At 36.8% G+C, this 27,269-nt stretch overlaps 1 protein-coding gene across 3 annotated transcripts; it reads right to left on the bottom strand.

The window, feature by feature from the left end:
- On the bottom strand, positions 1 to 27,269 carry LOC139139885 (ATP-binding cassette sub-family B member 6-like). Of its 3 annotated transcripts, none has more exons than XM_070708842.1 (19): positions 27,145 to 27,269; positions 20,408 to 21,148; positions 19,838 to 20,066; positions 19,017 to 19,178; positions 16,658 to 16,760; positions 16,395 to 16,484; positions 15,158 to 15,279; positions 14,403 to 14,512; positions 14,088 to 14,153; positions 12,926 to 13,051; positions 10,101 to 10,177; positions 9,529 to 9,592; positions 9,326 to 9,411; positions 8,453 to 8,615; positions 6,177 to 6,250; positions 4,936 to 5,036; positions 4,639 to 4,751; positions 3,686 to 3,849; positions 1 to 2,504 (listed from the first exon to the last, which is right to left on the bottom strand). In XM_070708842.1, the coding sequence occupies exons 2-19, from the start codon at positions 21,059 to 21,061 to the stop codon at positions 2,369 to 2,371; spliced, it is 2,640 nt and encodes an 879-aa protein (XP_070564943.1). In that variant the 5' UTR covers positions 21,062 to 21,148; positions 27,145 to 27,269; the 3' UTR covers positions 1 to 2,368. The 3 variants fall into 3 exon arrangements, with proteins under 3 accessions (XP_070564943.1, XP_070564941.1, XP_070564942.1); XM_070708840.1 differs by having other exon boundaries at positions 20,408 to 21,152; positions 26,930 to 27,246; XM_070708841.1 differs by lacking the exon at positions 27,145 to 27,269 and adding an exon at positions 26,930 to 27,037.

Here is a 27,269-nt window from a genome sequence, read left to right on the forward strand (position 1 = left end):
TTTTATCAAACAAAAATTTGTTTATGGAATTAATTTTATTTCATAGCATATACAATACTGAAGCTGAATAATTACAAATTGTGGCAAATAGTCATACATGTGCTTGAAGGACAACATTGATCACACAAATGTTAATATTACACATCAAACAATGAGTTAAATATTGAAATGTGGAAGCCCATTGACAGCTTGATGTTTTGTTAAAACTCTTTGTGTTGTACTGCACATAAACAAGATATACGATTATATTACTGTTTAACACACTGTGTTTTTTGTTTTGCTTCTGAAGCAAACCCACAACAATAGCTGGGTTGTTGTAAACTTTGTTGTCAGGAAATAGACAAAAATAACTACCAGAGCCCAGCTGGCACACATGACACAACTAATGGTTGGACTCTGTACTTATGGACACTGGTCATGACCACCTGTGGAAAATAGACAACCAATTAGGAAGCTAGACGCAGGCATGTGAACACAGGGATCAAAAATAGACAGCAGCATCTGTCTGGTGGCTAAGAAGTGTAGGTTTCAAGGAATGAAACTGGAGACAGGTAGACGGCAAGGTGAAAGGTCAATGTTCACAGTGCACTTGTAATAACTGATGAAACTTGTACTCTGCAGAATGTACATTGGACTACCACGCTTGCTTGCTGGACTACCAGATTGACCCCATCACTGATCCTTGGGACCACCACATACTGAATGGCTTTCCTTGTTCATGGAGACACAATGAAGTACACACATATAACAACAGTTGCATTCACATAGGTAATCTGCTAAATTTTTGGCAAGTGAAGTATACAGAAGAGTAATACAAGTACAAAGCTGTACAGCTGATACTCTATTTCTCTGCACCAGTCAGATTCCCATATTTACTGTGTAAGAGCACATTCACAATGACATGCATCAAAGCACAACAGACAAACTTACGTTTTGTTCATCTCTTGCTGATAAATTTCATTATTTACATTCTTTGTCATGGAGAAGTCCCTTTTCTTGTTTTGGTGAAAAGACGAAAAATTATCAAATCAGAATGAGTTTAAATATTGTATATTAGACTTCAATCTTAGATGCCAAATTTTTAGTATCAATATCACAAAGCCAATAAAGCAAATGACTTCAGTGTGAAAATAGTGATATATGGAATTGCTGCTCATCAGAAGATGCTCTAATGTTAATAAGTGGAAACTCATGCCACAAATATGACATTTATTGATTTGTTCCTGTTTTTGTGATCACTGAACCACAATAGTTCATAATATCATTTTAAGATTTCAATGAAAAGTTACAATTTCTGTATCAATTTTTTTAAAGTACCAATAATTATGTAATATGTATTTTTTCCATTGATACCCAGTCTGTTTTTGCGACTGTACATCTTATTGACATAATTTGAACATTGTGCATTAAATACAAATACAGACCTCTACAAACATTTCCAAAATGACAAAAAAATGTTTTTGTCTAAAAGCTAAGGTTGAAGAAAATTCATTGGTACATATTAATCATTTTGTTGTTCACTTGTTGTTTACTCTGAAAGAACATGGTTTGGAAAGTGCACAGAGTTTTAATATTCAAAAGAGCGTGTCTGATCACTGGAAAATAATTGCACTTTTCAAAATTCACTGAAAACCTAAAAACATCGGACGCATTAATTTGACTCAAATTGACACGACTTGGTAAATGAAAATGCTCGTTGTTCTCACTGAAATACAAAAAAATTCTACAAGCATAAATGAAGATGGATCCTGCAATCAAAAATGCTGGATCCAAAATCAAAAACCAAACATGACATTGAATATAAACAACACAAGATTTCTGACAATATTGATGCTATATGTTTCAGAAGAAACAACTTTCAGTAAAGGAGCAGTTTTTGTATCAGCATTGTCTCTAAGCAAACTGACGAACTGTGTGCAACTTTCAAAGAAATATCAAAGGACAAAAATTACATAAACAGTTGATGTCAAAAACCGCTAATGTGAGAACCAGGGACTGACGACTGACATTAGTAACAAAGCTGTATGACACAATCATTCATGTACAATTCCTTACATTGTTGACGGTTATCAGAGGTTGTAAGTTTGAAAACTTTAAAGACTATACATCTTTAAAAAATGCATTTGAAATCATTTGAAAGCTACTGCCATTTCATCATATCTGCACAACCTATTTCTTAATATTCATATCATAATACCATCAAGCATCTTTTCAAGTATATCAAATGGAAGTCCATTAAATACTGGTACATGAAATGTACTTAGGACAGTTTCAAAAACTTATTCCAAACACTGAGAAAATGAGGCAAAAATTAGTGTTCTTTAAACACCATTAGTTCACTGTGCAAGGCTTACTGACACGGTATGAACTAGTCTGTCTTCTTTGGACTCTCAGCTGTTCCTTCACGGATCAAGTTCTGCACATTATTTTCATCCTCTGCCTTCTGTAACTGCTGTTGCCACATCTCGGCATACTCCTGACCAAATGCTAGCAGCTCTTCATGTCTGTTTACATTAAAAAATATCCACATAAATGTAAATTACAAAGCGCAGGACAATCAACCACTGAGAAAATTCTTTGATGGCGGGTACATCAGGCACAGGGCGTGGCAAGAATTATTAGTGTAGAAGTTATGAATATGATCAATAAATGTTTTGTATTAAACTATTTTTTATTATACAAGCCTTACCTGTGTCTAGTGTGTGCCTATTAATTTAGGCTAGCTATCTCTGTATAGTATTTCAAAGGTAAGGCTTGTATAATAAAAACATTTATTGATCATATTCATAACTTCTACACTAATAATTCTTGCCATGCCCTGTGCATCAGGTTGAGACTTGCTACACTATTTTGATAACAGTTCGTCCAATCAGAGGAGAACACAATGGCTCTAGATGTCACTGTTTGTAGTAAAACTCAATATACAACATAAGACGCAACTCTAACTTCATAGACTGCTAAAATTTCTTGAAGAACATACATATTCATTTAAGGCTGAATGGATGGTACACCAAGTGTGGTTGGTTACTAGTGTATGTGTTTGTATTTGAGAACATCACAGAAGGTTTTGTTGGGAATAAGATGTACAGTGCCACCTATGGCAAATTCTTGTACATGGTTTGTTTTCAGCGAGATTGTATGATAAGTACAGTATGCATTATCAACAAACATGCAGAATTGGTGACCTACACAGACACAGGTTGATGTGATATACCCATGCAGCAAACTGGATAGGAACCCTCTACTTAAAACATACTTGTTTAACACAGTGCATATAGGTTAGATTGTCGTATACATCATAATTTCACAGTGTTGGATCACTAAATGGAGGATGACATGTTGACAAAATGATATTAGAAAATCATGTGTAATGCTCATGGATAAAATTACCCAAATAGCAATTCCAGAGATGATAATTTGGAAATAATCTCATTGTTGCTTTGTGAACTGCAATGTCTGTTTCTCAACACAATCTTCCCACTTCTCAAAGCAAAGATAATTTGCAAGAATTCATCAATGATGACAGACTATGGCTGAGATGAGCAAGGATTTCTAGACAGACAACTTTGATCAGTGGCATAATCCTTACATGAAACAAATGACACAGATTACAAAACTAGAAAAGAAAATAATTAAATTTCCATTTCAATGGCTCTAGATTTAAAGAATTGTGAAATGAACTCACCTTCCTCTTTCAATGACATAACCTTCTTTCAGAACCAGAATCTCATCAGCATGTATGATGGTTGATAATCTGTGAGCTACGATGATGGTAGTTCTGTTTGTACACACTTTATCCAGGGATTGCTGGATGTTACGTTCTGTTTTGGTGTCTAAAGCTGATGTTGCCTACAATGTGAAGATTAGCAAAGACACTTGAATAACTTGAAGATCACATAATTTATCATTTAAATGAGAATCTTACATTTTCATTACATGAGAACTAAACTGCAATATCTTTAAGATTTATCCTTTAACATTCTCATGTCCTCAAAGCACACGAAAGTGATATGTTCACAACACACCATGTTGTCTTCCAATGACAGTGTCCTATCTACTAACTCTGCTATACGTGACCAAACCTTCCATCCTTTAATGATCATGTTTCATGAGTTACAAATATAGAAGCTGAGCAATAAATATTGAAGCACAACCATGGTAACTTTGAACTGTGCACTTTGAGTACCGGTAAACTCTGCGCTAGAAGTGAACAGTTTTTTTTTTTCTAGTTTTGACCTGGTCACGATTTTTGAATATCACAAAAACAAAACAATGAAAACTTAATTTACTCTGCAAACTTCAAATCACACAGGCAGCAAGTCAAAAAAGTGTTGTAAAAATTCATGTGTTTGAATATCCATACCCAATGGACATTATGTACAATAATGGTTACATTAGAGACAATGCAACAAAAGTTTGAATTTTTTCACAACATACAACTACACAACATATGTATGAAGAGTTGTGAGGTCAGCACGTATCCAGTTTATCAGAAATTAAAAGCCATCCATATTCTACAGACTTTTTAGGTTTAAATGATATTCAAAGCAATTTTTTTCCTTTGTTTTCTGAAATCAAGGTCAAAGGTCACACACGACATGAAGGTCAGGCATGCAATGAGTTCATGTACATTGTTACCTCATCAAGGAGTACAACTTGCGGTGCCTTCAGTATGGTTCGTGCTATGGCTACTCTTTGTTTCTCTCCTCCACTAAGTTTCAGCCCACGCTCACCAACGACAGTTTCATAGCCTTGCAATGGAATAAGAGATACATGCTTGAGTTAGCTTTATTGTAGTGCACCATAAGCAAAATGTTGTCTGTATTTTATCTCTATTTTTAATCCACCTGGTTGAATTTACATGTGTCTTTATATACCTGTGTTGTCTGTAAGTATATTGTGAATTAAGATGATTGGGTAATTAAAGCGACTCACCATCTGGAAAAGTTTCTATCCTATCGTGAATATCAGCAGCTCTGGAAGCAGTCTCTATTTCTTCATCTGATGCTTCGATGCGACCAAAACGAATGTTAAATCTGAAACGAGAAATTTAGCAAATTGATTTATTATAATGTCAAAATATTACACAACTATAAAGATTCCATAGTTGATGCAGGTGTTATCACGCTGCATTGCTCTTGCACACTTTAAAAAGAATTCATGATGTGTGTATTGAATTAATATGAGGTTATTACGAAAATACCGCGAAGGATGCATGAGGACATTGGCGCAGCATATCACCCGACATGAAGCGGAGGGCGATGCGCGGCGCTAATGTCCGAGTGCATCCTTTGCGGTATTTTTGTAATAACCTTATTATTATACATCTTACATTCCTGATCGGGGCATCAAAATGTCGGAGTTGTGACAGTTTTCGTGCAATGTCAACAGTTTTTCTGCCGATTTTATCGCGCCAGTGTGGAACGCTACCTCAGACGCGCTTCTGCAAGTTTTGGAGTGTGTGCACTACACACACATGTACATACAGAGTGCGCGCGAGACTTGTTCTGGCACTCGTCCAATGGGTCCCTTGAAACCGTTCTACAGTGAACGCCGCAGGGAATGGGGCGCCTTGAAACCGTACATGTTATGGAACGGGCGTTCCGTACGGCTTTTTTAGCGCACGCAAAATTCTATTGTTCTCAATGGTAGATGTATAATAATGTTTGATATCCAGCTGTAAAAATTAATCCTCTTTTTAATGTACTGAATATTTTTGAAAACCGGTTGATGCCTGTTACACCATTGAAATGCTATTAATTCACTGCTAGAGACAATTTCATTTTTGCAAACCATAATTTTGATATTTCATACACAGACTGTGTATTAAATGTCGTCACTGGATGGATGGTAGAGCAAATCAAACAGACCTTGTGGTTGGTTGGTTTGACATGCATTTATGATATTGCAAGATTTTAGGCCAATGAATATTCTCCATTGATAATGACAACATTGTTGGGCAATTTGCATATTTAAACAATTAAAACTTTACATGAATGAATATTTATAGTATCATTTAAGAAATCTAACAATAAATATTGCAAAATCAGAAGGTATTTGGCTCACTTTAAGATATCTTCCAGCAAGTTATGATGAACTACACTGTATGACCTCTTCAGAGTAGAATGATAAAATTACTAATGATAGCAATCATCAGAAAAATCAGAGTTGGTTACCTGATATCATTATTGAAGAGTACTGTATCCTGTGGTACAACTCCAATGGCTTGTCTCAGACTTGACTGGGTGACCTGGTCAGTGTTCAAAGTAAAATCAAAATGTAAATATGTCTTGTAAGAAATGGTAAGAATAGTGATGCAGTAACTTGTGCAAGCAGCAGTAATTGATTTTCACTTTGAAAGAAGGCTTTGAACTGAAGAGTGCTGATAAGAGAACACAGATGTTATTGATGGAATTCTTAGTGAAACACAAGTATTGAACTATGTCTATAAAGTTTAATTGCAATATTTTCACATTGATATAGAATTACTGAAAACTTGCACTCTTTCTTCAAGGCTTAAATCTTCACGAAATGATGATGTATTTAGAGGTTATTACACAATTCCATTTGATGTTGTGCCCGAGGGTAGGTGACCATTTGCCCGGCATATTTTCTTAACTTTGACAAGTTGCACAGTGACCAGTCAACATTAGGACACACCAGTGACCATGACATTGTGATGTGATATAGACCAGGCTTCTTTACAATGCATGCATATTGGGACACTACCAAATTGGCTACAAAAGTGATGCAAGTGACCCTGTTTGCTTTTCAATGTGATCATACAGTGTTACATAAGAATAGTATGAATGGTGGCCATTTTGAATTTCAAATATCAGTAAATTTAACCCTTTACCTGTCAAGTTCATATTTCACCATCAGGTCAAGTTGGTTAAAACTAGTGAAGCATAACATGTCACATTTTAATTAAGACTTGAAGATTTGAAGGTCCCTGAAGACAGAGATACTGTAAACATGATTTTTACAGACTAAAGCTGCTATAGCATACCAAGCCAAGTGGGTGAAAATACATGTGGTTTTAGCTCACTACCGCTTTTTACTGACTTGGCAGATGGGGAAGTGATACTGTCAGGCAGGTACAGGGTTTAGGAAATCTGTTTCCATTGTACCAAATTTTCAAAGGTGACTCCAGACTTTTTTATTCAAAAATCCAAAAACTATTGTAGTGTACCCATCCATTGATCTTGCAAAAGATAACAGTGCATAGAATTCCTTTGAGTAACACTTGATTTGTGTATAATTTGTCTTGACTGGATCTTGAACAAGTCATCGTTGATGACACAGTCCCCACTTGTTAATGGGTACTTTGATTACAGGTCCTGAGAGAGGATAGAGTCCTCTTCATTAGGTCTGTGATAAAAATACTTTTGAATAAATTCGCTTGATACATGTCTGAGTTGTAGTTTAGGACATGAAAAAATCGTAATAAATGGCCACACGGTGGCCATATTGGATTGTATCACAAAACAAATAAATGTGAATATGTATGACATAGGTCAATGTCCTTGTAGCAAATTTGATTAAAATCGGTTGAGATATGCCAGAGTTTGGCTTGTACATGAAAAAATCATAACAAAATGGCCGCACAGCAGCCATATTGGATCGTATCACAAAACAAATTAATTTGCATATGTATGACATTGGTCAATCTCCGTTGTACCAACTTTGAATAAATTCGCTTGATACATGTCTGAGTTATGGTTCTGGACATGAAAAAACGTAATAAAATGGCCACACGGCGGCCATATTGGATCGTATCACAAAACAAATCAATGTGCATGTGCATGACATAGGTCAATGTCCTTGTACCAAGTTTGAATAAAATCGGTTGAGATATGCCTGAGTTATGGCTCTGTACATGAAAAAATCGTAACAAAATGGCCGCCTGGCGGCCATATTGGATCGTATCACAAAACAAATTGATGTGCATAGCTATGACATTGGTCAATGTCCTTGTACCAACTTTGAATAAAATCTGTTGAAACATGCCTGAGTAATGGCTCTGTACATGAAAAAATCGTAACAAAATGGCCGCAAGGTGGCCATATTGGATCGTATCACAAAAAAAATTGGCATGCATATCTATGACATTGGTCAATGTCCTTGTACCAACTTTGAATAAAATCAGGTGAAACATGCCTGAGTAATGGCTCTGTACATGAAAAAATCGTAACAAAATGGCCGCCTGGCAGCCATATTGGATCGTATCACAAAACAAATCAATGTGCATCTGTATGACATATGAAGTAATCCTTGTACCAAGTTTGAACGAAATCGCTCCAGGCATCTCTGAGATATCTGCGTGAACGGACGGACGCACGCACGGACGGACGCACGCACGCACGCACACACGCACGGACATGACCAAACCTATAAGTCCCCCCGGACGGTGTCCGTGGGGACTAATGACAGGGTGGACGGTTTCTCTCACCTGTGAAATGTCTTTGCCATCAATTTTTATGGTCCCTCCATGGATGTCATAGAAACGGAACAGCAGACGGACAATTGTACTTTTACCGGCACCGGAATGACCCACCAATGCCAAGGTCTTGCCTGGTTCCACCCGGAATGACACATTTTGAAGAATAGGTTTCCTGTCAAAACACAACGGCATATCATGTATCGCATATCATGCACAGAGTATCAAGGACGATGTGAAAATCTAGAGTAAACTATTTATGTAGAGGATGAGTGTCATCTTATCAAAATACATACTGTAGAGAATCAGCTATCTTTATGAAATGCAAAAACCATGTTTTAATTTTAAAAGTCTGCCATTAAAAGAGTTGTAATAACCATGGTGATGCTACGACCATTTTAACTGTTCACCCTTTATTGCAATTGAACAGATCCACAATCACCGTTGATAACAATGTGTTTGGGCCAACATGGTGCCACCATCATGGGCCAAACCATTGTGATGAGAGGATGAAGACAAAGTGGATGGATAAACATCTTGTAGGGATGGTATATAGAAAATACTTAATCACTTCATCAAGAACTAAGTGATCTAAAAATGAAGTTATCTGAGTCTATCTGTTACAGTCTCTACGTAACTTGTGTAAATTTCAACCTGTGCAAAATGAGTAACTTTGAGTTTCCTGTTCAGTTCTCATTAATACATTTCTTTCCCACTAAATTTTTGTCAAAGGGTAGCTGTTAAGAATTTTATACAAGAACAGCTTGACTTCATGCTTCAATTGTTATATCTGTTATGATATCACAGGCACCCTTCACAGGTGTTACAAAGAAAGGTTACAATATACCACATCTGCAGTTCAAATGTGAGATAACGTTTACTTACTGTTGGTTGTAGTAAAAGGAAACATTGTCGAATTCTACAAGCCCTTGACTAACACGTAAATCTGGGGCATTTGGAATGTCCTTCACCTGTGACAAAAAAAGTGACAGAAAGACTTTAAGTATGTAATCTAAAACACATTGCATCGAGAAATGACACTATACAAATGAAAAGTTAGTTTTATGAACGTAAGAGAGATAACTAACCTCCTGTTTTGCATCCAATAGATCCATCATATTTTCCATGTCCACATATGATTGTTGGATCATTCTAGAACAGAGTTATAAAGTTAGATGAGTTTGTGTCTATCACTGTGGCATATTTGGAAACAGTCAAGATTTGATAAGTTTATCAAAGCTGGCAAGACTGGACATTGCAACACAAGTGATTAATAGTAGCCTCCCATGTGCACAAACATGTCAATGTATCCTAAAATTATACAAAATTTCCTGAAAATGTGTATTCAGCGGTTATATGTCAAGAAATGGTGTGCTGTGTGCACTCACTACAAGTTATGGTAGAAAGTTATCATTAGAGTTAGTTTTGTTTTTCTATGAAATGTTTTGTTTTTGTTTGTAAACAGTTTCCTATCACTTTCTTACACTTTTAAGTATCATACACTGTTTTGTTTTGATGTCCAAAAAATAATTTAAAAACACTGCTGTTTTGCATCATTTCGAATGAGTGAGGTATGTATTCTGATCAGCATCTTACACTATTGTCTGGAAGTACAACAAGATAATTGTGATATTTCATTTGAAGAAAATAAAATACATGCCTGTAGTAAGTTCCAAAGAAATTAAGTGGACCATACAACTGAATAATGTAGGTTGAAAATAACACGTAGTCACCAACCTGTGGATGAAAAAGAGTAAAATTTATTGACACACAATTTTTGAAAATGTGGTCAACAAACATTGCAACAATTTTGTGGTATTTCTGTCTTCAGAGAGTATTCATGGATAATAGCCATCTTTAAATTTTCATATTTTACAAAAGTGATGCAATGTAGCCCTTCAATGGTCCCTAATGGACTTGCTGGGTAGAGTTCACAATTTCCAAATCTTCAAAACATGTGTTACTGTGTGAGCAAGAGATTGTTATTGACACAATGCATTGTATATTTTGGTAAAAAAAAAGATAACCCAAAAATATTTTTGACGTCGATGTATGCTGGGCAATAATATATATTATAGCCCCAACATGGGACTATGTGCCCGAGGGTAAGTGACCATTTGCCCGACGTCAGGAGGGCAAATGGTCTCCTGCCTCGAGGGCACATAGTCCCATGTTGGGGCTATAATATTTTTATAAAATGCCTCTCCCTTATAATTTTCCTACTGAATTTTTGTTTTGATCTTTAAATGACATTCATTGTTTAATTTCCACAAAATATTAACATTCGTCGAAAAAAACGACAATGTTTCATCGTTTGACGGCGCATGAATATATTAGAATCACTGTTATGCGTTTTATTGATTTTTCTTGCATAATTTTGTGAACACGGAATTCCCTTGTCAATCATGGCGGATGACATTAAGCAATAGCTGTTGACATTGAAGGAGGAAGAGATCAACCAGTTACTAGGTGCACCGCCAGAAGAAAATTATCAAGATGAAGTAGATGACTTCATACAAAGCCACCAGAAAGAAAATACCGTGAAAACAACATCGTGCGACATACGAAAATGTACCGAATGGTTAGCGACGAACACCGGCGAAGTTCGACCAATCGAAGTAATACCGCCAGCCGAACTGAGTATTCTTCTAAGCAAATTTTTCATCGGTGTTCGAAAAATCGACGGCGAAGAGTATGAGCCATCCACTCTTACCAATATCAAGTGTAGTCTCGAGCGGTATCTTCGCGACAAGGGATATGAAGTAAGCTTAAATGATCGGCAGTTCCACAAAATGAACCAGGCACTACGTGCGAAGCAAGTCGATCTGAAGAGACAGGGAAAGGGACGAAAAGAAAAGAAATCTGATGCAGTTACTGTTGAAGAAGAAGAGAAGATGTGGAAAGAGTGTATTCTTGGCATTTTTGATGCAGAGTCGGCGAATTTTACGATGTTTTACCTGTTCGGTAAACATTTCGGTCTTCGCGGACGGGATGAACATCGACAATTGAAATTTGGCGATATTGTGACCGGCAGAGACACCGACGGCCTCGAGTATCTGGAGTTCCACGAACGGCAGACTAAGACTCGTGATGGTACCGGACTTGACACCCGAGCATTCTCACCGAGAATGTATGCCACTGCTGCTGATGATTCCAGAAATCCGCTTGATTTGTATCGCGACTACATAAAACATCGTCCGCGATCAGCGTGTGACCAAGACTCGCCATTTTACCTACAGCCACTACAGCCTAAATTCATTGATTACTTGAAGTCCAACGCTGTTTGGTATTACGATCGCCCGCTCGGTAAAAATCAACTCGGCCAACTCATGAAGAAAGCGGCCTTGAAAGCTAATATCCAGGGTAAGATTACCAACCATTCTCTACGGAAAACCTGCGTTCGGCGACTGTCTTCAGCCAGAGTGCCCCCGCACAAAATCATCAAAATAACCGGCCATAAGAACGCGGGCAGCCTGCAACATTACGACGAACTTGAACTGAGTGAGCAAAGACGACTGTCACATATACTCAGCGAAACCAACTCAGAAATACGAATGCCACTACAAGTAATTCGCTTTGTCAGCCGCAAATTTCGGCTATCCCGTCTGTTTCTGAAAATACAGACAAGTTTCAACAACTGTTTGCAGGGGCGGTCATGACAAACTGCGTTTTCAATATCACGTCAACACCAGCAGTGTGCTGTTGCAAGGATAAACGTCGTCGAATTCGTGTCATCGAATCAGATTCCAGGGATGAAGACAATTAAATCAAAATATTGGACAATTTGTATCTTCGTTGTTGACATTTATAGTTGCCTAGTTTTCTCGTGTTAACTTCACCGATTGATTGAATTGTTAAACGTATCTGAGCTAAACGGACATGAAAGTTGTTCTCGTTTCTATGCGTTCGTTCGAGCCTGGTTCCTGTAGTTCGAGCTACCAATACGTGTACATGAAAGTTGAGTGTTATTCGCATTTTCACCGTTTATTTCATTTTTCCAGTATTAAGCGGTATGTAAATATTTGAAACTTCCGTATTTATTAAAGAATTGATTTAATCTTTCATGAAAAATTGTGTGTTTTGATCATTTCAATCCCTGGCTTGTCGTCCGTGCTAAAAATAGTTCCGGTTCACTTTCGGTCGGGTGATGACTATGCGGCCCACTACGTCACAAACCAGTTACCATTGAATCCTATGGGGATCGTGACGTTCCATATACGAGGCATGTAATAACAAATTTTTATCAGTTCATGGCGCCCCTAACTCCGGCCCTCACTTTGACCAACAATTGTAATGTGCCAGCCTTCACTTTACATCCTCACTATCGCCCGCACTTTGAAAGTGGGGGCCCTTACTTCAGGCTGTCAATATCACCTGCATTTTGACTGTGAGGGCGCCTCACTTTGGCCCCGCACTTGTCAATTTCCGGCACCCTCACATCAATGCATGCTGGGCAATAAAACAAAATACTGCAATTAGGCTTACTGTCAACTTTCCATCGACGACATCACGAGCACAGAGTAATGATCCGGCTAGTAGACCAACTGTTATAATGATATTCTGTGCTGTGTTTAAGATATTGAGTGACGCTAGTGATACCCATTCTGTACTCTACAAGACAAAGACAGCAAAGATGTTAATTTGATTGATAAGTCTATACATGCTATAATATATGATGTACGAGGACAACACTGGTATGAACTTTCATTTTTTGTGATGGGGATACGTCATATTGTCTGGAACTGTTAATGACCAAGGTTGGCATGAAGAATGACCATCTCTTAGGAAGGCAGGGTGAGTTGTATGCTAAGGATCAACAAAAAATCATCACTATATAAATGTAAGTAGAGGCCTTGGCTGTAACTTGCAAATTAAAGTATGCATTGCCACAGAAATCTCAGAATCATGATTTTGTGTTTCATACAATGGTTACTTGGCTAAAGCAATTTGATGAGCACTCATGTATATGTTACAATGTACAGTGCACAGAACTTCAAAAAGAATGCATCAACTTTGTTACAACAGTTCTTGTAGCTGTGCCATCCAGCAATACTTTTTGGAAGGTGTAGGCAACTATGTTTCTTGGTCTACCAATTGATGCATGTTAAAATATCCACAAACCTTTTTGCCATCATGGTATGCATATCAAACATATGGAAAGACAGACATTGTAGATGTATTTTTGGTTCACAATTGTCAATGTCCATACATATATCTGCACAGCTGCCAATATTTTTGTAAAACAAAATATGCCATACAAACAAAACTTGGTCAGAGTATCTCTTTACCATACGTGGACATCTCCTGAATAGCAGTTTCTACATTATCTTGTTGTATATTTTAACCAAGAGATATTTACATGGGCATTACAAACACTTTGTGTAAAAAAGCACCTTTTTTTCAAAAAATGTTTGGATTTCCTGCGTGAATCAAAGAATTGACAGATGTCGAAATGATAAATGGATAGGTGGACAGACAACAAATTTATGGACGAGTGAATGAAAGTAATTGATGCTTGAATGAAGGCTGTTTTGATTTAATCAGAGTTTGATTGATGGAATGAGCGATGCAACTAGCCGACTAGCTTGATGGAAGGATGAATGAATGAATGAATAAATGAAGAGTAGAATGGAATGCATCATGTTACCTGATAGGCTGCTATTGCATCATTAAGTCTGTCCACTTCATGCTCCTCAGCACCGTAATATTTGACCTGCAAATTATTGGATTAAAGCAAGTTATATTACATTCAGGTTCCTTTTCACAAGCATTGTTCATTGTTCCATAAATATCTTTTGCATGTATTGTACAATATACAGACAACTTATATTTACATTACACAAGCCATCATTAGGTCTACAAAACTGAGAAGCAACAGAAAAGATAAACTGTGCTTTTTATCATTCACTTGTGATACATAACTACTCTATGGATGTTTCAATACATTAGAGTACAGACTTACAGTTTCAAAGTTCAACAGAGAATCCACAGCTTTCTGTTTTGTGGCGTTATCAAGAATATTCATCTTTCTTCGAAATTTTGTACGCCATTCAGTTATAAATATTGTAGCCCCTGAAAAACAAAATACAGGGCAACCAAAGTTCAACATGTTCAAAGTTTGGTATTACGACATTGTATTTAACTATGTAGAGTTAAGAATTAACAAATGTTGATTTCGGTAATATCCAAAGATACCAAAGTTCGGTTCCAAAGTTTCTGATGAACAGGTGAGGGTGCACTGGCATTAGTTTATGTACTTATAATGATGAAGACAGGGGCCAAAGGCATAAGGTCTATTTTTTTTTGTATTTCATCCACATTTTTGTTGACTTATAGTGCATTATGGGTATTGATCTTTTCCTTGACTACTGTATCAACTCCTCCCTGTGTTTCAGAACCTTTACGACTTCTTTGACATTCAATAATATACCTTTTTCAACGGTTAATTGCTAGAAAAAATTCAAACTATCATCTACATAATCAAAGACTCCATGATACCATGTCCTTGGTATTTTCCAATGTTACTGCCATGAGTCTTACAATGAATCAAATTTGAAAATAAACATTGCCATCTTTGATGACAATATTGATGATTTTGTAAAGACCGTAGTACAGTCACACATCCAATATGGAAGGTGTAATCACTGATTCCAGCATAGGATATGACAAATTCGAAAAAAAGATAAAAGTAGTGTTGGATTTTTTTTTCCTACTTACCCAGGTACAATGCCATGGCTATGAAGACGATGAGACCAAAGTAGATGTTGAACGCCGTGGTGAAGTAGATGATAGCAATGATGATATCAACAATGGTTGGAACAATATTGAACAAGACATAACTGTAATAATTAAGACAAAACAACATGATCATAAAACTTCCATTGTGGTGAATGTCAATTATATTTATTCATAGAGATGTAAACATGTCAGTTTTGTTCGTACAGTTTATATAAACAATACTTAAAGGGCCACTAGCTATAACTTTAGATGATTTTTTTCACTATTTTCATTTTTCAATGTCAACCACTCGTTGTACTCCCTACAGCATACACAATACTCAGTTTGTCAACTCAGCCTCTACATGTGTAGACTGCCTTTTCATTGTTGACAAGTGAAGTCTTGTCAGGACAGGAATTCAAATGTAAAAAGTAACAGTGCATTTTATATTTTATACCAGCTGTGTTGACAAGCTAAATAGTTGGTGTTCCAACTTGCCAGAGGGGGTAAAACAAGTTATTGCATTTGACATGCAAAACAAAAATGCTAAAAATAGTCAAACATTACAGTTACTGGTCCTTTAATCCTTTGACAGAATCTGGTACAACCTCATGATTCTTGATTACTTTCTTGGTATATATTGCACAATTTTACGCCAATGAAGGATAATGCCTCTTAAGAACTTGATTTGCATACTCACAACATCCATTCATACACTTTGCATAAATACATATAACTATGTTGGAAATTAAAGGGACATAAGCTGTAACTTGTGGCAAGTTTTTCAGTATTCTGCTTCTGTATATCAACTACTGTGTCTGACCTTAATCCGTTTGTCATGCTGAAATTTCGAGTATTCTTTTTGTCAACACAGCTTGTATGTGTGTAGTGATCATTGTTTATTGTTTACAAATGAATTCCAGTCCGGACTTGAATACAATTTTCGACAAAAACAATGGAGATTATACTCATATAGGTTGTGTTGATATGCTAAATACTTGGCATTAAATTATAGTTCAGTGATTTAATGCAGAAATTGTAGGGAAACCACAAAACAAAAGTTCTGAAAAAACAGCCAAAAGGTAACAGCTTATGGAGCTTTAAGTATTAGATGATTGTTGTCTGCTTACATGGAAACACTACGGTGTCAAACTTCAGAATTGAATTTTCACACTTGAACTTTGAAAGTGTTAACTTTTTGAAGTGTTTCATTGAACATAAAATTGTAATGTCTTACTTGAGTAAGTTATTAATACTTTGTGTTCCTCTGTCCATGAGTCTCAACACTTCACCAGTTTTTCGTCCCAAATGCCATCTCAGGGACAGCCTACGAAGCATCAAGTATATTATAATACATGTGACAATTAATAGAGACAATAAAAAATAAATCATCGCTTGTGTCTATCCAAAAGACATTGTCTTTTTAATTCATAACATAATATTTTCCAAACTTGAAGCAAATATTTATGAAGATGAATCATGTTAAGTTGAGGTACTCACGAGTGCAGGTGTGAAAAGAGTCTGATCTGAATGGTCCTGCTGGTGTATTGTTGCACTTTGATCCACATGAACGTACGTATATTATTCAGGAACCCAATACTACCTGTTATTAAAACATTGAGACATTGGAAATGTATTGTAACACTCTCCCTTGAAGAGTCATATACATTACTTTATTAAATACACAATTATCTTATCGGAATAGAAAAATACTGTAATTTGATATGTAAGTGTTTAATTTCCTGAGTTGTAGGGGTGTCAACTTCCTGATCAGGTTCCGGAAAATAAGATTTCAAAAATTCACTTCCCCTGAAGGTAGAATGCACCTGACCTTTGGAACAGTGTTTTGAATATGCTGCTTTAGTCTACTCACTTTTCAGCTTGTGGAGAAAATCAACTCTTCAAAATTTAGTTTTTGTGAAAATTAAAAATCCAAGTTTTCCAAATTAGTGTTAACATAGGGTTTGGTGGCTGGCGTAAATTTCAAATACTGGAAAATTTCAGGTAATATGCAAAACTTTGCATCGTTCACACAGCATTTATATTTGTTGATGAAAGAGAATAAAGTTTACTTTTCTCGAGGAAAGTTTGAATAGAAGTTTATAATGTACTATTTGGAGTAGTCTGGCAGAGACCCTGCGATTCGCGTTCTTCCAAGCGTCAGTCTGTTGGAACACGCGCGCGCCCTTCAGAGACGCGACGCAAATCCCAGGGTCTGGACGTTCTTGCAAGCGACCGGTCGGATTTCTGCCTGATCCCGGTACTTTATAGAACTCCACACATCCGTTCATCAAAACAAAAAATGACAAGTACCATAGCCAAATTAATGAAAAATGAAAAATAAAAACATACTGCGTATATAGGTCTACCAGCTAATAGTATATATTCTCTTGGCCCCGTTAGATAGGTGTTTCTTTTGAGATCACTACCCTTATGAATATTCATATACTTGCAAGAACCGACAGTCGCTGTGTCTGGCAGCGTGTACGTGCTCACAGCTGCACAGCGTAGCCTTCCAATGCAGGCCCAACTTTGGCACGCACAAAACAAGGCACAGCGACTGTGGAGAGTCTATATTTGGAGGTGTGTATCACCTTAAAATGATAGTTTCCTGAATGCTATATTCCTTACAGAAAATAATCTGTGAAATGAGATACAGTATGGGTGGAACACAATCACATAAACACAGTTTTAAATAGAAAGTTTAATCTGGCTCTTGAAAATTCTTTGCCATTCAACTTGCAACAATGACATGAAACATCACATGCAGCTTTTCACTAGTTGTTGCATCACTATTCATGCTCATACCAGTACATGAACAACTGCAGACATGACTGTAAAGCCTCTTTCAAAAAGGGCTGCCTTTGTTTAGCATGCAACTACATGGCGCAATGAATGATGTATTCATGGGTAGTTAAAAGGCCAGTAATGCTAATTTTTTATGATTTTTTCAGTATTTTTATTTTGTATGTCAATTGCAAGTATTTATTCTACTCACAAAGAATGTTGAAACATACATTATTAGCTTGTCAACTTAGCATCTATATGTGTGCAATGTACTGTTATTATTTACATTTTAATTCTAGTCTGGACCAGAATTCACTTGTCAACAAAAACAATGAATTTTAAATGTACGAGGTGAGTTGACAGGCTGAATACTGTGTATCTCAACATGCTTTGGGGAGTACACTGTAGAACAAGAAATTATGGTTGACATTCATACCAAAAATGGTGAAATAATCACCAAAAGTTAGCATTACTGGCGCTTTAATATCAATAGTTTTTTTTCAATTCTAACGTCAGCTACATAGACTGATGGGAAATACTACAAGTAATTATGTAACTTTTCAAGATTATATTTGTATAAATTCATTTTCACTGGGATTTAATTTCACTATTTTGATGTTCAATACAATTTAAGTAGGGTTTAAATTCACTGATTTCTTCAAGGCAAACAATAGAATGTGACTATTAAATCGGATTCAATGTAGTGGATTTCAACTATTAGAAAATATGGACATAAATTCCCAGTGAATAACTTATGTTTTTCCAGTAACTTATGATGCCTTAACAAAGTATGTTCAAAGCAGATTTATATATAAAAGTAATTTAATGAAATAATTTAAGCCTTTCACCACCACAGATGGCCTAGACTGATTCTTGCCAATGGTACGATGTGAAAGTGGCCCTGGGTACATAGCATGGGGTGTGAGTAGGTTATGAACATGCAGTGATTGCTATTGATAAGATGACTAGCAACTACCAAACACCTGAAGGTCCTGGCGGAATACATGTATCCTGTTGATAATGAAGATCAAAAATTCCATTCTGGTGGTTTCATGTCACATTTTTTACTTACCGACACCAAGTCCTCCTTGGAGAAACTTGAGTAATACATAGATCATGATATCTTTCCAGGGAAACACTAAACCTGTCTGTGGTGATGGCGTGGTTGTTGTATTGTCACTGCTGTAACCACTGAAGAATTCACTCAAGGATGACTGTGGGGTTAATGCATCAACTTTAACAGAAAGGAGAAAAATATTAAAAAAACATCACTTTATGTGATAATTGAGAAACTGAATACAGAGCCTTCAAAGTAGCTGTTTATGGTATATTTTAGAAAAAGCTATATCATTGGTATAAATTGTTAGAACTTATCATAATCAAATTACTCAGTACTGGATGAAAATATGTCACTGAAAAAATTGCCCACAACCATACAAGTACCAACTTAGATTTCATTTGTCCAGTTAAAGAGTACCAAGAATTAGACATCACATTACTCAATATTATTACGGTTTTCTTGTCTCCATTTCTTTTGAAATTGAGACAGTCAATGTAACTACACATTTGAAGTGATTCTTAATCCTTATCCTGCTTAGTTAATATTTCACCATCAGGTCAAGTTGGTTAATACTAGTGAAACACAATATGTCCCATTTGGCGTATTTTAACAAGAAATTGAACATTTGAAGGCCCCTGAAATCATAGATACTGTAAACATGATTTTACAGACTAAAACTGCTATAATATACCAAGATATTAGTGGGTGAAACTACGTATGGTTTTGGTTCGATGGCAGATGGGTAGGTGACGCTATCTGGCAGGAAAAGTGTTACAACTGTAAAAATCTTCTAATACTGTAGCACAATACCTGTTTTGTATTTTTTAACTTACCAATATATTTGTAATAGAGTGGGACCAGAACATTGATTCCTCTATTGGCAAGTAGAATTATGAAACACAGGACAACTAAAAGTTGTAAAATTGGATGGCCTGATGGCCACACATGTGGCCACATCAGCTTGCTTTTCCTGTAAAATCCTTTCCATGCGGATCCTTCTTGTTCCGATATTGACTGGTATTCCCCTGATGTCCCGGTGGGAGAGGCATCATCTAGTAATGGCTAAGGATTAGAAAAAAACCAAGGAAACATATATAACGATATATTACAAAACCTTCTTAATTTTGGGGGGTAACATATATAAAGAATCTCCAATAAACCTTTGTCCAGAAATCATTCTACAATATATCATTTTTATATATCATTTTACATATCATTTTTACAATATCATAACTTATCATCTCATTGCTTTTGAAACTTTGTGCTAGTAGAATTATCAATTTTCCAGGACTTGCAAGGACTCAATGTCATTTTCAAGGACCTTTTCAGGACTTTCTAGCAGTGTATGGACTCTGCATGTAAAATATCAGTGCACAGATACCGTATACTACACAGGTAATTACCTTTCCTTGCTCCGGGTCTCTGTCTTCATTGACCAATAGCATGTAACTTTTCTTTGGTAAGCCAGGTGCTCTGAGTCCTAATATGAAAACTAGGAGAGTACAGGTGAACCTGGTCACCCACATACTGAACTCTATATTATCCTTCTGTGATGAAAGCTTCCACCACCATAGTGGGCTTGACCACGATGCGAAAGCCGGAATATCTCCCAGGAGAGCCAAAGCCCAGAAAATCAATAAAACGGCCCCGTGTCCTACACGGCGCGAGTTGAGCAGTGTTCGTTTCCGTTCTACTCGCAAGACTGTCAGGGAAAATAACCAAGCTAGGATGAAGAAGACAGTTGTCACAATGTTGTAGATAAAGACGGGGTCATGGATGACGTTGATTTCCAGCAGGATGCGAAGTAAATATTGTAGAGCTATCACCACTGTAAGGGTCACTTGCACATAATACCAGTGTGGTTTTGGTTGAAATTGTACATCCAGAGGAACAGATCGCTTTCTGTAGATCAGGATTTGAGTTCCTCCAAAGATCAGTATGAATCCAAACAACAGAGATGAAATGAGCGTATCCAGGAAACAGTGGGATATTCCGTGCTGAATCCATACATCACTTAAAGATGTATTGTTTGAGCAGTAGGATGATTCAACTGCCATTTTGCTGGACGTGACTTGCAAGGTGACTTGTGTAGAGCCAAATGAATGGCTTCAGGGAAATGTATGGTTTAGTTCTGGTACCTCAATCTATCTGAAAACATAAAAATATTCATGGCATATTTGAAAAACGGGTGCATCTTAATGGTGAGTGTTGTAGGTATATCCTTTAACAATATTATATTTACTCTAAAGATACTGCTTAATTATTTCAATGAAAAATTTGCAATTTGCCGAACTGTCATCGGAAAATTTCCACGACTTCTCTCTAGTACCATTGCAATTCCCTACAACTTTGGAAAACCTTTATGCTCTATATTTGTGTCTTCATAGCCATGATACATTCATGTACCTATGTGCTCAGGCACACAGACCTGCTATTCCCATAAACATCTATATGTACACAGGCTGAAAAGAGGTTATGACTGAGCCCTAAGTCAGGTGATTTATGTCATGTATACAAAACACTGAACCTCACATGTAGGTTCACTATACCTGACCTGAATGAAAGCCTACAACTAAGGTCACACAGTCACATGGCAGTGAAATAAATCTCACTACAGCTGAAACTAACATCGGATATTTTCATTTTTTGTATCATACACAGTCTTGTCTTCTATTGTCTATGTTCACACATAGTACACCATGACAATATGCTCTTCTATTGGCCGTGACCAACGCACATAAGTTGGAGAAGATTACATCAACTTCAAATGCAATTACAAAAATGAGGAGTCCTTCGAGTGATTCAAACTGATCTATCTACAGATAAAAACTATTCTTTTCATCAGATGTGCTAACACTACCATCTGCTTATCAATGAATACTAGAAAACCAGACCAAGTTGCGTAACTACTGAATTCATCTCCATAGGTCCTTTGAAAAAAGATGTTATTGTCCTTGAACACTACTTGAACACTACTTCTTTTTAAAAGTAGCACTACCAAGAATACATGAATTTTTCACACAGATCAGGACATGATACGGAGTTAGCTATAAACTTTACTTTGTTTGAATCAAATCATTACACTTTACACTGTCATACCACACCAAATTAAGGTAGTTCGTGCCTTGAAAATGAAAGATTTCAACTGTTGCTCAAACTTTCCTTCAGCAAACTTTCATCCATTCACTTTCAAAATCAAAGACAAAAATGGATTCACCATGCAAATTTTGATACAAGAGAAGCGAAATAATTACCCATATTTATTGATACCGGTATCTGAAATACAAAATGGCCACCATCCAGCGGTTATCTCTATGGGAGAAAATAAAATTTCTGCTTTTCACAAAACTAAGCTGGTGAAAACTTTATTTATTCTATGAGCTTCAAAATGAGCCCCCAAAAGTGCTAGGCTAAAAGAATTTGTTGAAGTCTTGAAAGTCTGATTATCTGTACCTGAGGTGCATTGTACCTAAAATATACATTACACATTTACTGTTTGCTAATGCTGATGTCAATAATAAAAGATTCAAAATCAGATAGTACAATTTACATATGCTTATGTTGACAAATTTCCATGTCAGGTCACTGTGACACGTGAAAATGATGTTAACTACTACTGACACTACTGCTACTTCTTGATTAGGAGTTATTTTTTGCAACAATTTGAATGCAATTGCTTAACCCTAATCCTAGAGTTACTTCATACTATAGTCTGCTTTTAATAATTATAATCACTACAGTTTTAACAACTGCTGCTGTAAATATAAGAGGTCCCATTTGAGAACCTTTATGAAGATATGTGACTGATAAAGGAGGATAGTTTTCACCAATTTGTATTTGCTTTCATGCTAGCCCCTTCATTGTAGTACTAGCTTTGAGTGAGCTTTTTAATGCCACTCAATGTACCAGTTAGTTTAACGGCTGGGTTTGGTATACACAAAATATCTATCAAAAAGCATACTTCACTTCATAGAGTCAGATATTTAACCAGATGTGAAGGAAACTGATATAACCTGCTCCAACAGGTGGTGTGAAGACGCTGAGAAAATCTGACTTTCATTTTTTAAACAACTACAACTGGTGATATTAATGTGGCATTGCATGTAACACAGCGTATTGTTTCAAAATCACTTATCTCAAAGGTTTATTCAATTTTCATTATTTGTTGATACCAAAATATTGGTTGGGCGAGAAAAAAGTGTAAACTTATGCAAATGGATGTAAATCACCTGATTCAGGGCGTCTCTTTTTCCTCCATGTCCAACATTTCAAAAAAATTAAATCTACTCTGGTTTGGTCAAATTTGGTGAAATTTTCACTCTATCTTCTTAAATACTACAAAAAAATGACAATTTTGGCAATAAAGTTCTTACATTTGGATAAATGTCATCTCAATTTTGCTATCCTCATAAAAAAGTTCATTTTAATCAATTTTACAATGTATTTCAACCCCTGCCATTCAAAAATGAGAGTAGGTAGTGCTAAATAACATTTTCTTTTCTACATATACTCTAGTTTTTGACAAATCAATTTTTGTCATTAATACCAAAATTGAGATTTTCTACCCAAATATGCACCCTCTTCATCCTTTGAGTAAACAAGTGCTACCATACTATCATACCATGCTTTTAGAAAATATATTGTATGAGGGGTTTTTTATGTCATCTTTAATATGAAATATTGCTTTTAAAAAGGTGCGTTGGGTATCTGCAACGCTACTACATGCAACATAACCAGGGAAGAATAAGCACATAACTATCGGTCTGTCAAAAGCCAGGATACACAATAAGCTAGCACAATGACAACCCCTCTTGACTTCAAAGATATGTACAACTTTAACTCTTTTTTAATACACACATGAAGAGACAAAGCTGTTCTTTCCCAAAATTATCTGACGTTTTAAGATTAAATGTGGTATACAGGTAACATAATGTAGTATTGAACAAAAGCATATTTCGTAGTGTACGATTACATTAGGCTGATATCTCCCCCATAGCTTCACTGTATATTTCTGAGGCACGACAGTGTTGTATATTAAAGGACTGTTCAATTATTTCATGAGACAATCAAATACTAGGAATTTTGCTTGCACTTCCTGGTAGCATCATGCTACCATGGATTTGAACGTAGATAGTTATGGAAGTAAGAGCAAAGAAATTGAAGAAATCAATGAGGGCCTCGTGGGTTGACAGTGTTGTTGTCTTAGAGGGCTGGAGAATATTGAAATACACATAACTTTGTTGCTGAGCTGATGTCATCATATTCATAATCATACTTTCCTACCATTACAATCCTGACCCTAACAACGCTGCGTACATGTATAAAACAAAGCAATACTTTATTTGTTAATAATCTACAGTAACTGGGTTACAAGTACGGTACATTACTAATGATGGTACATGTAGCTTGTAGTGTGACTGTCATGACCCTAACATATGACCTGGTTTCAAAGCAGCTTGAGTACCATCATAAAGTCGCCACTTTGGGTGCATGCTGTTACATATTTCACAATTAAAACCATTGTATCAGGGCAATGTTTGTGACCACAGCAACTGTATAAAAAAAACCCCAGCAAACTAAATAGCAAGGTATCCTAGACTTATAATCATCTTCCATTCTGAGAATCTGGTATGATAAAAGGGACTTGTAAGATGTTTTAGAAAAAATAGATACATACAGGTAGATCAGAAAATAGATCTGATACATGCAGTGTCTATCATCAACTACAGTGTAGAGTGATATCGAACATCAGTGTGCCTTTCTGATGAACATTCTCAACTTCTGCATGCAGTCTACTTAAGGAATTTCTAAACATTTCTTCCTGTCAGCTGTAGATTTGTGATACCTATACCCTGGGTATTTGTTTTGCATCAAAGAGAACCCATTCTCCTGGGTCACGGGCATCTCAATATTTAGCTTTGTATGTGGAAAATGCTAACTCATGCACACGTCACCTAAGTCATAAAGGAAGAAGTCTTGTAAATTGTTAACCTACTGAAAAAAACAGAATTTTGTCCCTTTTCCTAATCATCTGCGTATGAAAGCCACATTGTGCGCATTGGCATGTTTTTCTGATTGAGAAATATAGAAACATCTACAGAACAATGCACCATGTCCCTGATCAGAATATTCTTGATGCTATAGCTATCAATTAAATTGAAATCTTTATACAGGTAGTCGCCTGGTGAAAAAAAAAGATGTTTACGAGATCATTCATGCCTAAATTTAAACTTCAAATGAAAAACAAATCATTTAAAGCCGTACTGAGAAGTAGCTGACATCAACATATAGTGGGGTCCAGACACTTCACACCAAACCAGTTCGCCCTACAAAACTTCGCCCCAAAACCATTTCGCACCAAAACCACCTCGTCCCAAGTACTACCTGGTCCAATGCCACTTCGCCCCAAGTACCACCTCGTACTAAAACCACTTCGCCCAAAGTATCGCGCCATCAACTCGTCCTAAAACAACGATGCCACGACGTATCATAACGTTGTTTTTACATGCAACTTGGAAGCATTAATGTGTCAAGACATTTTGGCTACCACGAAACATTTATTGTTGCATGAAACCATAAACGGTAGAAAACGAAAGAGAAACACGCAAACTACTCAATGCTACAACTCAGGTGCCGTGCGCGGATTTGCACCATGTCATTTTCTCGAAATGTGTACAATTTCAAGATTTCAGTCCTGGGATGATAGAAATGTGATGAAAACTTCAATGGCAGTGGTTGGTTATTTTCAGCTTTTATACCGTTTGGCGATAAGTTTGGGGCAAAGTGCCATTGTTTTTGGGGGCTAAATGGTTTTAGGGCGACGTGACTTTGGGGCGAAGTGGTTTTGGTACGAGGTGTTTTGGTGCGAAGTGGTTTTGGTGCGAAATGGTATGGGGCGAAATGGTATGGTGCAAAGTGGTTTTGGTGCGAAGTGTCAGGGAACCCATATACTAAAGTTTAGCTGCAATAATTGTAGCCCCCAGGAAGTTTGCCGCTGTTTCTGTAATGTTGGCTGTGTAGCTGGCTGTGGGCCAGCACGACACAGCCAACAGAAAAAGCCAGTGCATGGCCTGTGGGTGGGCTACAATTATTGCAGCTATTAAAGCAAAGTTTGGCTGTGGTTTATTAAGTATGTTTGTACTTCATCTTCTGATGACAGTAAGTCTTTTAATAATCTAAAATCTCAAATCATAATGTCATAAGAAATCTTTATTAAGAGTCTTTTGTGATATTCCTCCAGGACCTTGGTTTGAAGAGGTTCATACATGTCATGAAACAGATGTCATGAACAAATATTTTATGGTCAAATTTTAATGGTCAACTTCATCTTCCATCGAGAATGGTCAACTTCATCTTCCATCGAGAAAACTGATTGCTGTTTAAATCAAATATGGGTGATGAACCTGATTTATTATAGACAAATTACAAAATTCATGTGCAAGGTAAAGTAGCTCTTTGTTTGTCATTGGTTTATGTGGATGGAGAATGTCAACTTCGTTGACGAGTTTCTTCTCAAAAACTTAAATTTTGTAGTAAAATTGCTTCCCGAATGGAAAATGGCATTTTCATAATATGTGATGACCATGGAGGTAGTAGCCCTGGTGATGACAGACAGAGCCTATGTTCTCGGTTTTGACAATAAGCTTACTGATATTTTTTTCATGCGAGCCACTGATTGCAAAGTCCATTTTTCGGGCAGTTTGGCAAAGTGCACTCAAAAATCTTTAGCTGAAACAATTGAAGAATGTACGACCAGCCATTGAAATTTGCACTATGGGTCAGTTCACCGAGCTTTGCCTGGCAGGGCCGTTTGTTGTTAACGGCCCCGGCCGCGCCTCCCTGCCGCACCGGGAACAACACACAGTCGGCCCCGCCACGCAAAACAATCAACTATAGTAAAACCATCATGCATGAACGAGGCATACCTTTGCTCTGAGCGACGGAGATTGGGTGGTGACAGGATCAAAATTGCAGAAATCTGGAGCTCTCTCCCCCTCTCTATCTCTTCTCAGTGCATTATCTCTCTGTCCATTTACTTAGCTCCTAAGGTTCCAAATTCTCGACGAGAGCAAAACCAGAACGAACTCAGAAGATGGGTGAATTTGCACAAAATTGATGCTTTCACGACTATTCGACCCACCTTTGCACTGCCGTTACAATCGATCGGTGTCAGTTTAGCATTGTCACTCCGACCATGCTCTGACTGAACGCAATCCAGTCGGCATGACCCAGCACTTCAAGTGCAACTTTCCAGATTGACTTTAT

The sequence above is a fragment of the Ptychodera flava genome, chromosome 9 (assembly GCF_041260155.1).
Source record: "Ptychodera flava strain L36383 chromosome 9, AS_Pfla_20210202, whole genome shotgun sequence".
In the NCBI taxonomy this organism is placed as follows: Eukaryota; Metazoa; Hemichordata; class Enteropneusta; family Ptychoderidae; genus Ptychodera; species Ptychodera flava.

Coding starts and splice junctions, on each gene's coding strand:
- LOC139139885 (XM_070708842.1), bottom strand. CDS start 21,061: ATGGCAGTTGAATCATCCTACTGCTCAAACAATACATCTTTAAGTGAT. Junction 6,251..8,452: donor ATGGCAAAGACATTTCACAG/GTGAGAGAAACC, acceptor AACACTGACCAG/GTCACCCAGTCAAGTCTGAG. Junction 5,037..6,176: donor CTCTTCAATAATGATATCAG/GTAACCAACTCT, acceptor TTCTCGTTTCAG/ATTTAACATTCGTTTTGGTC.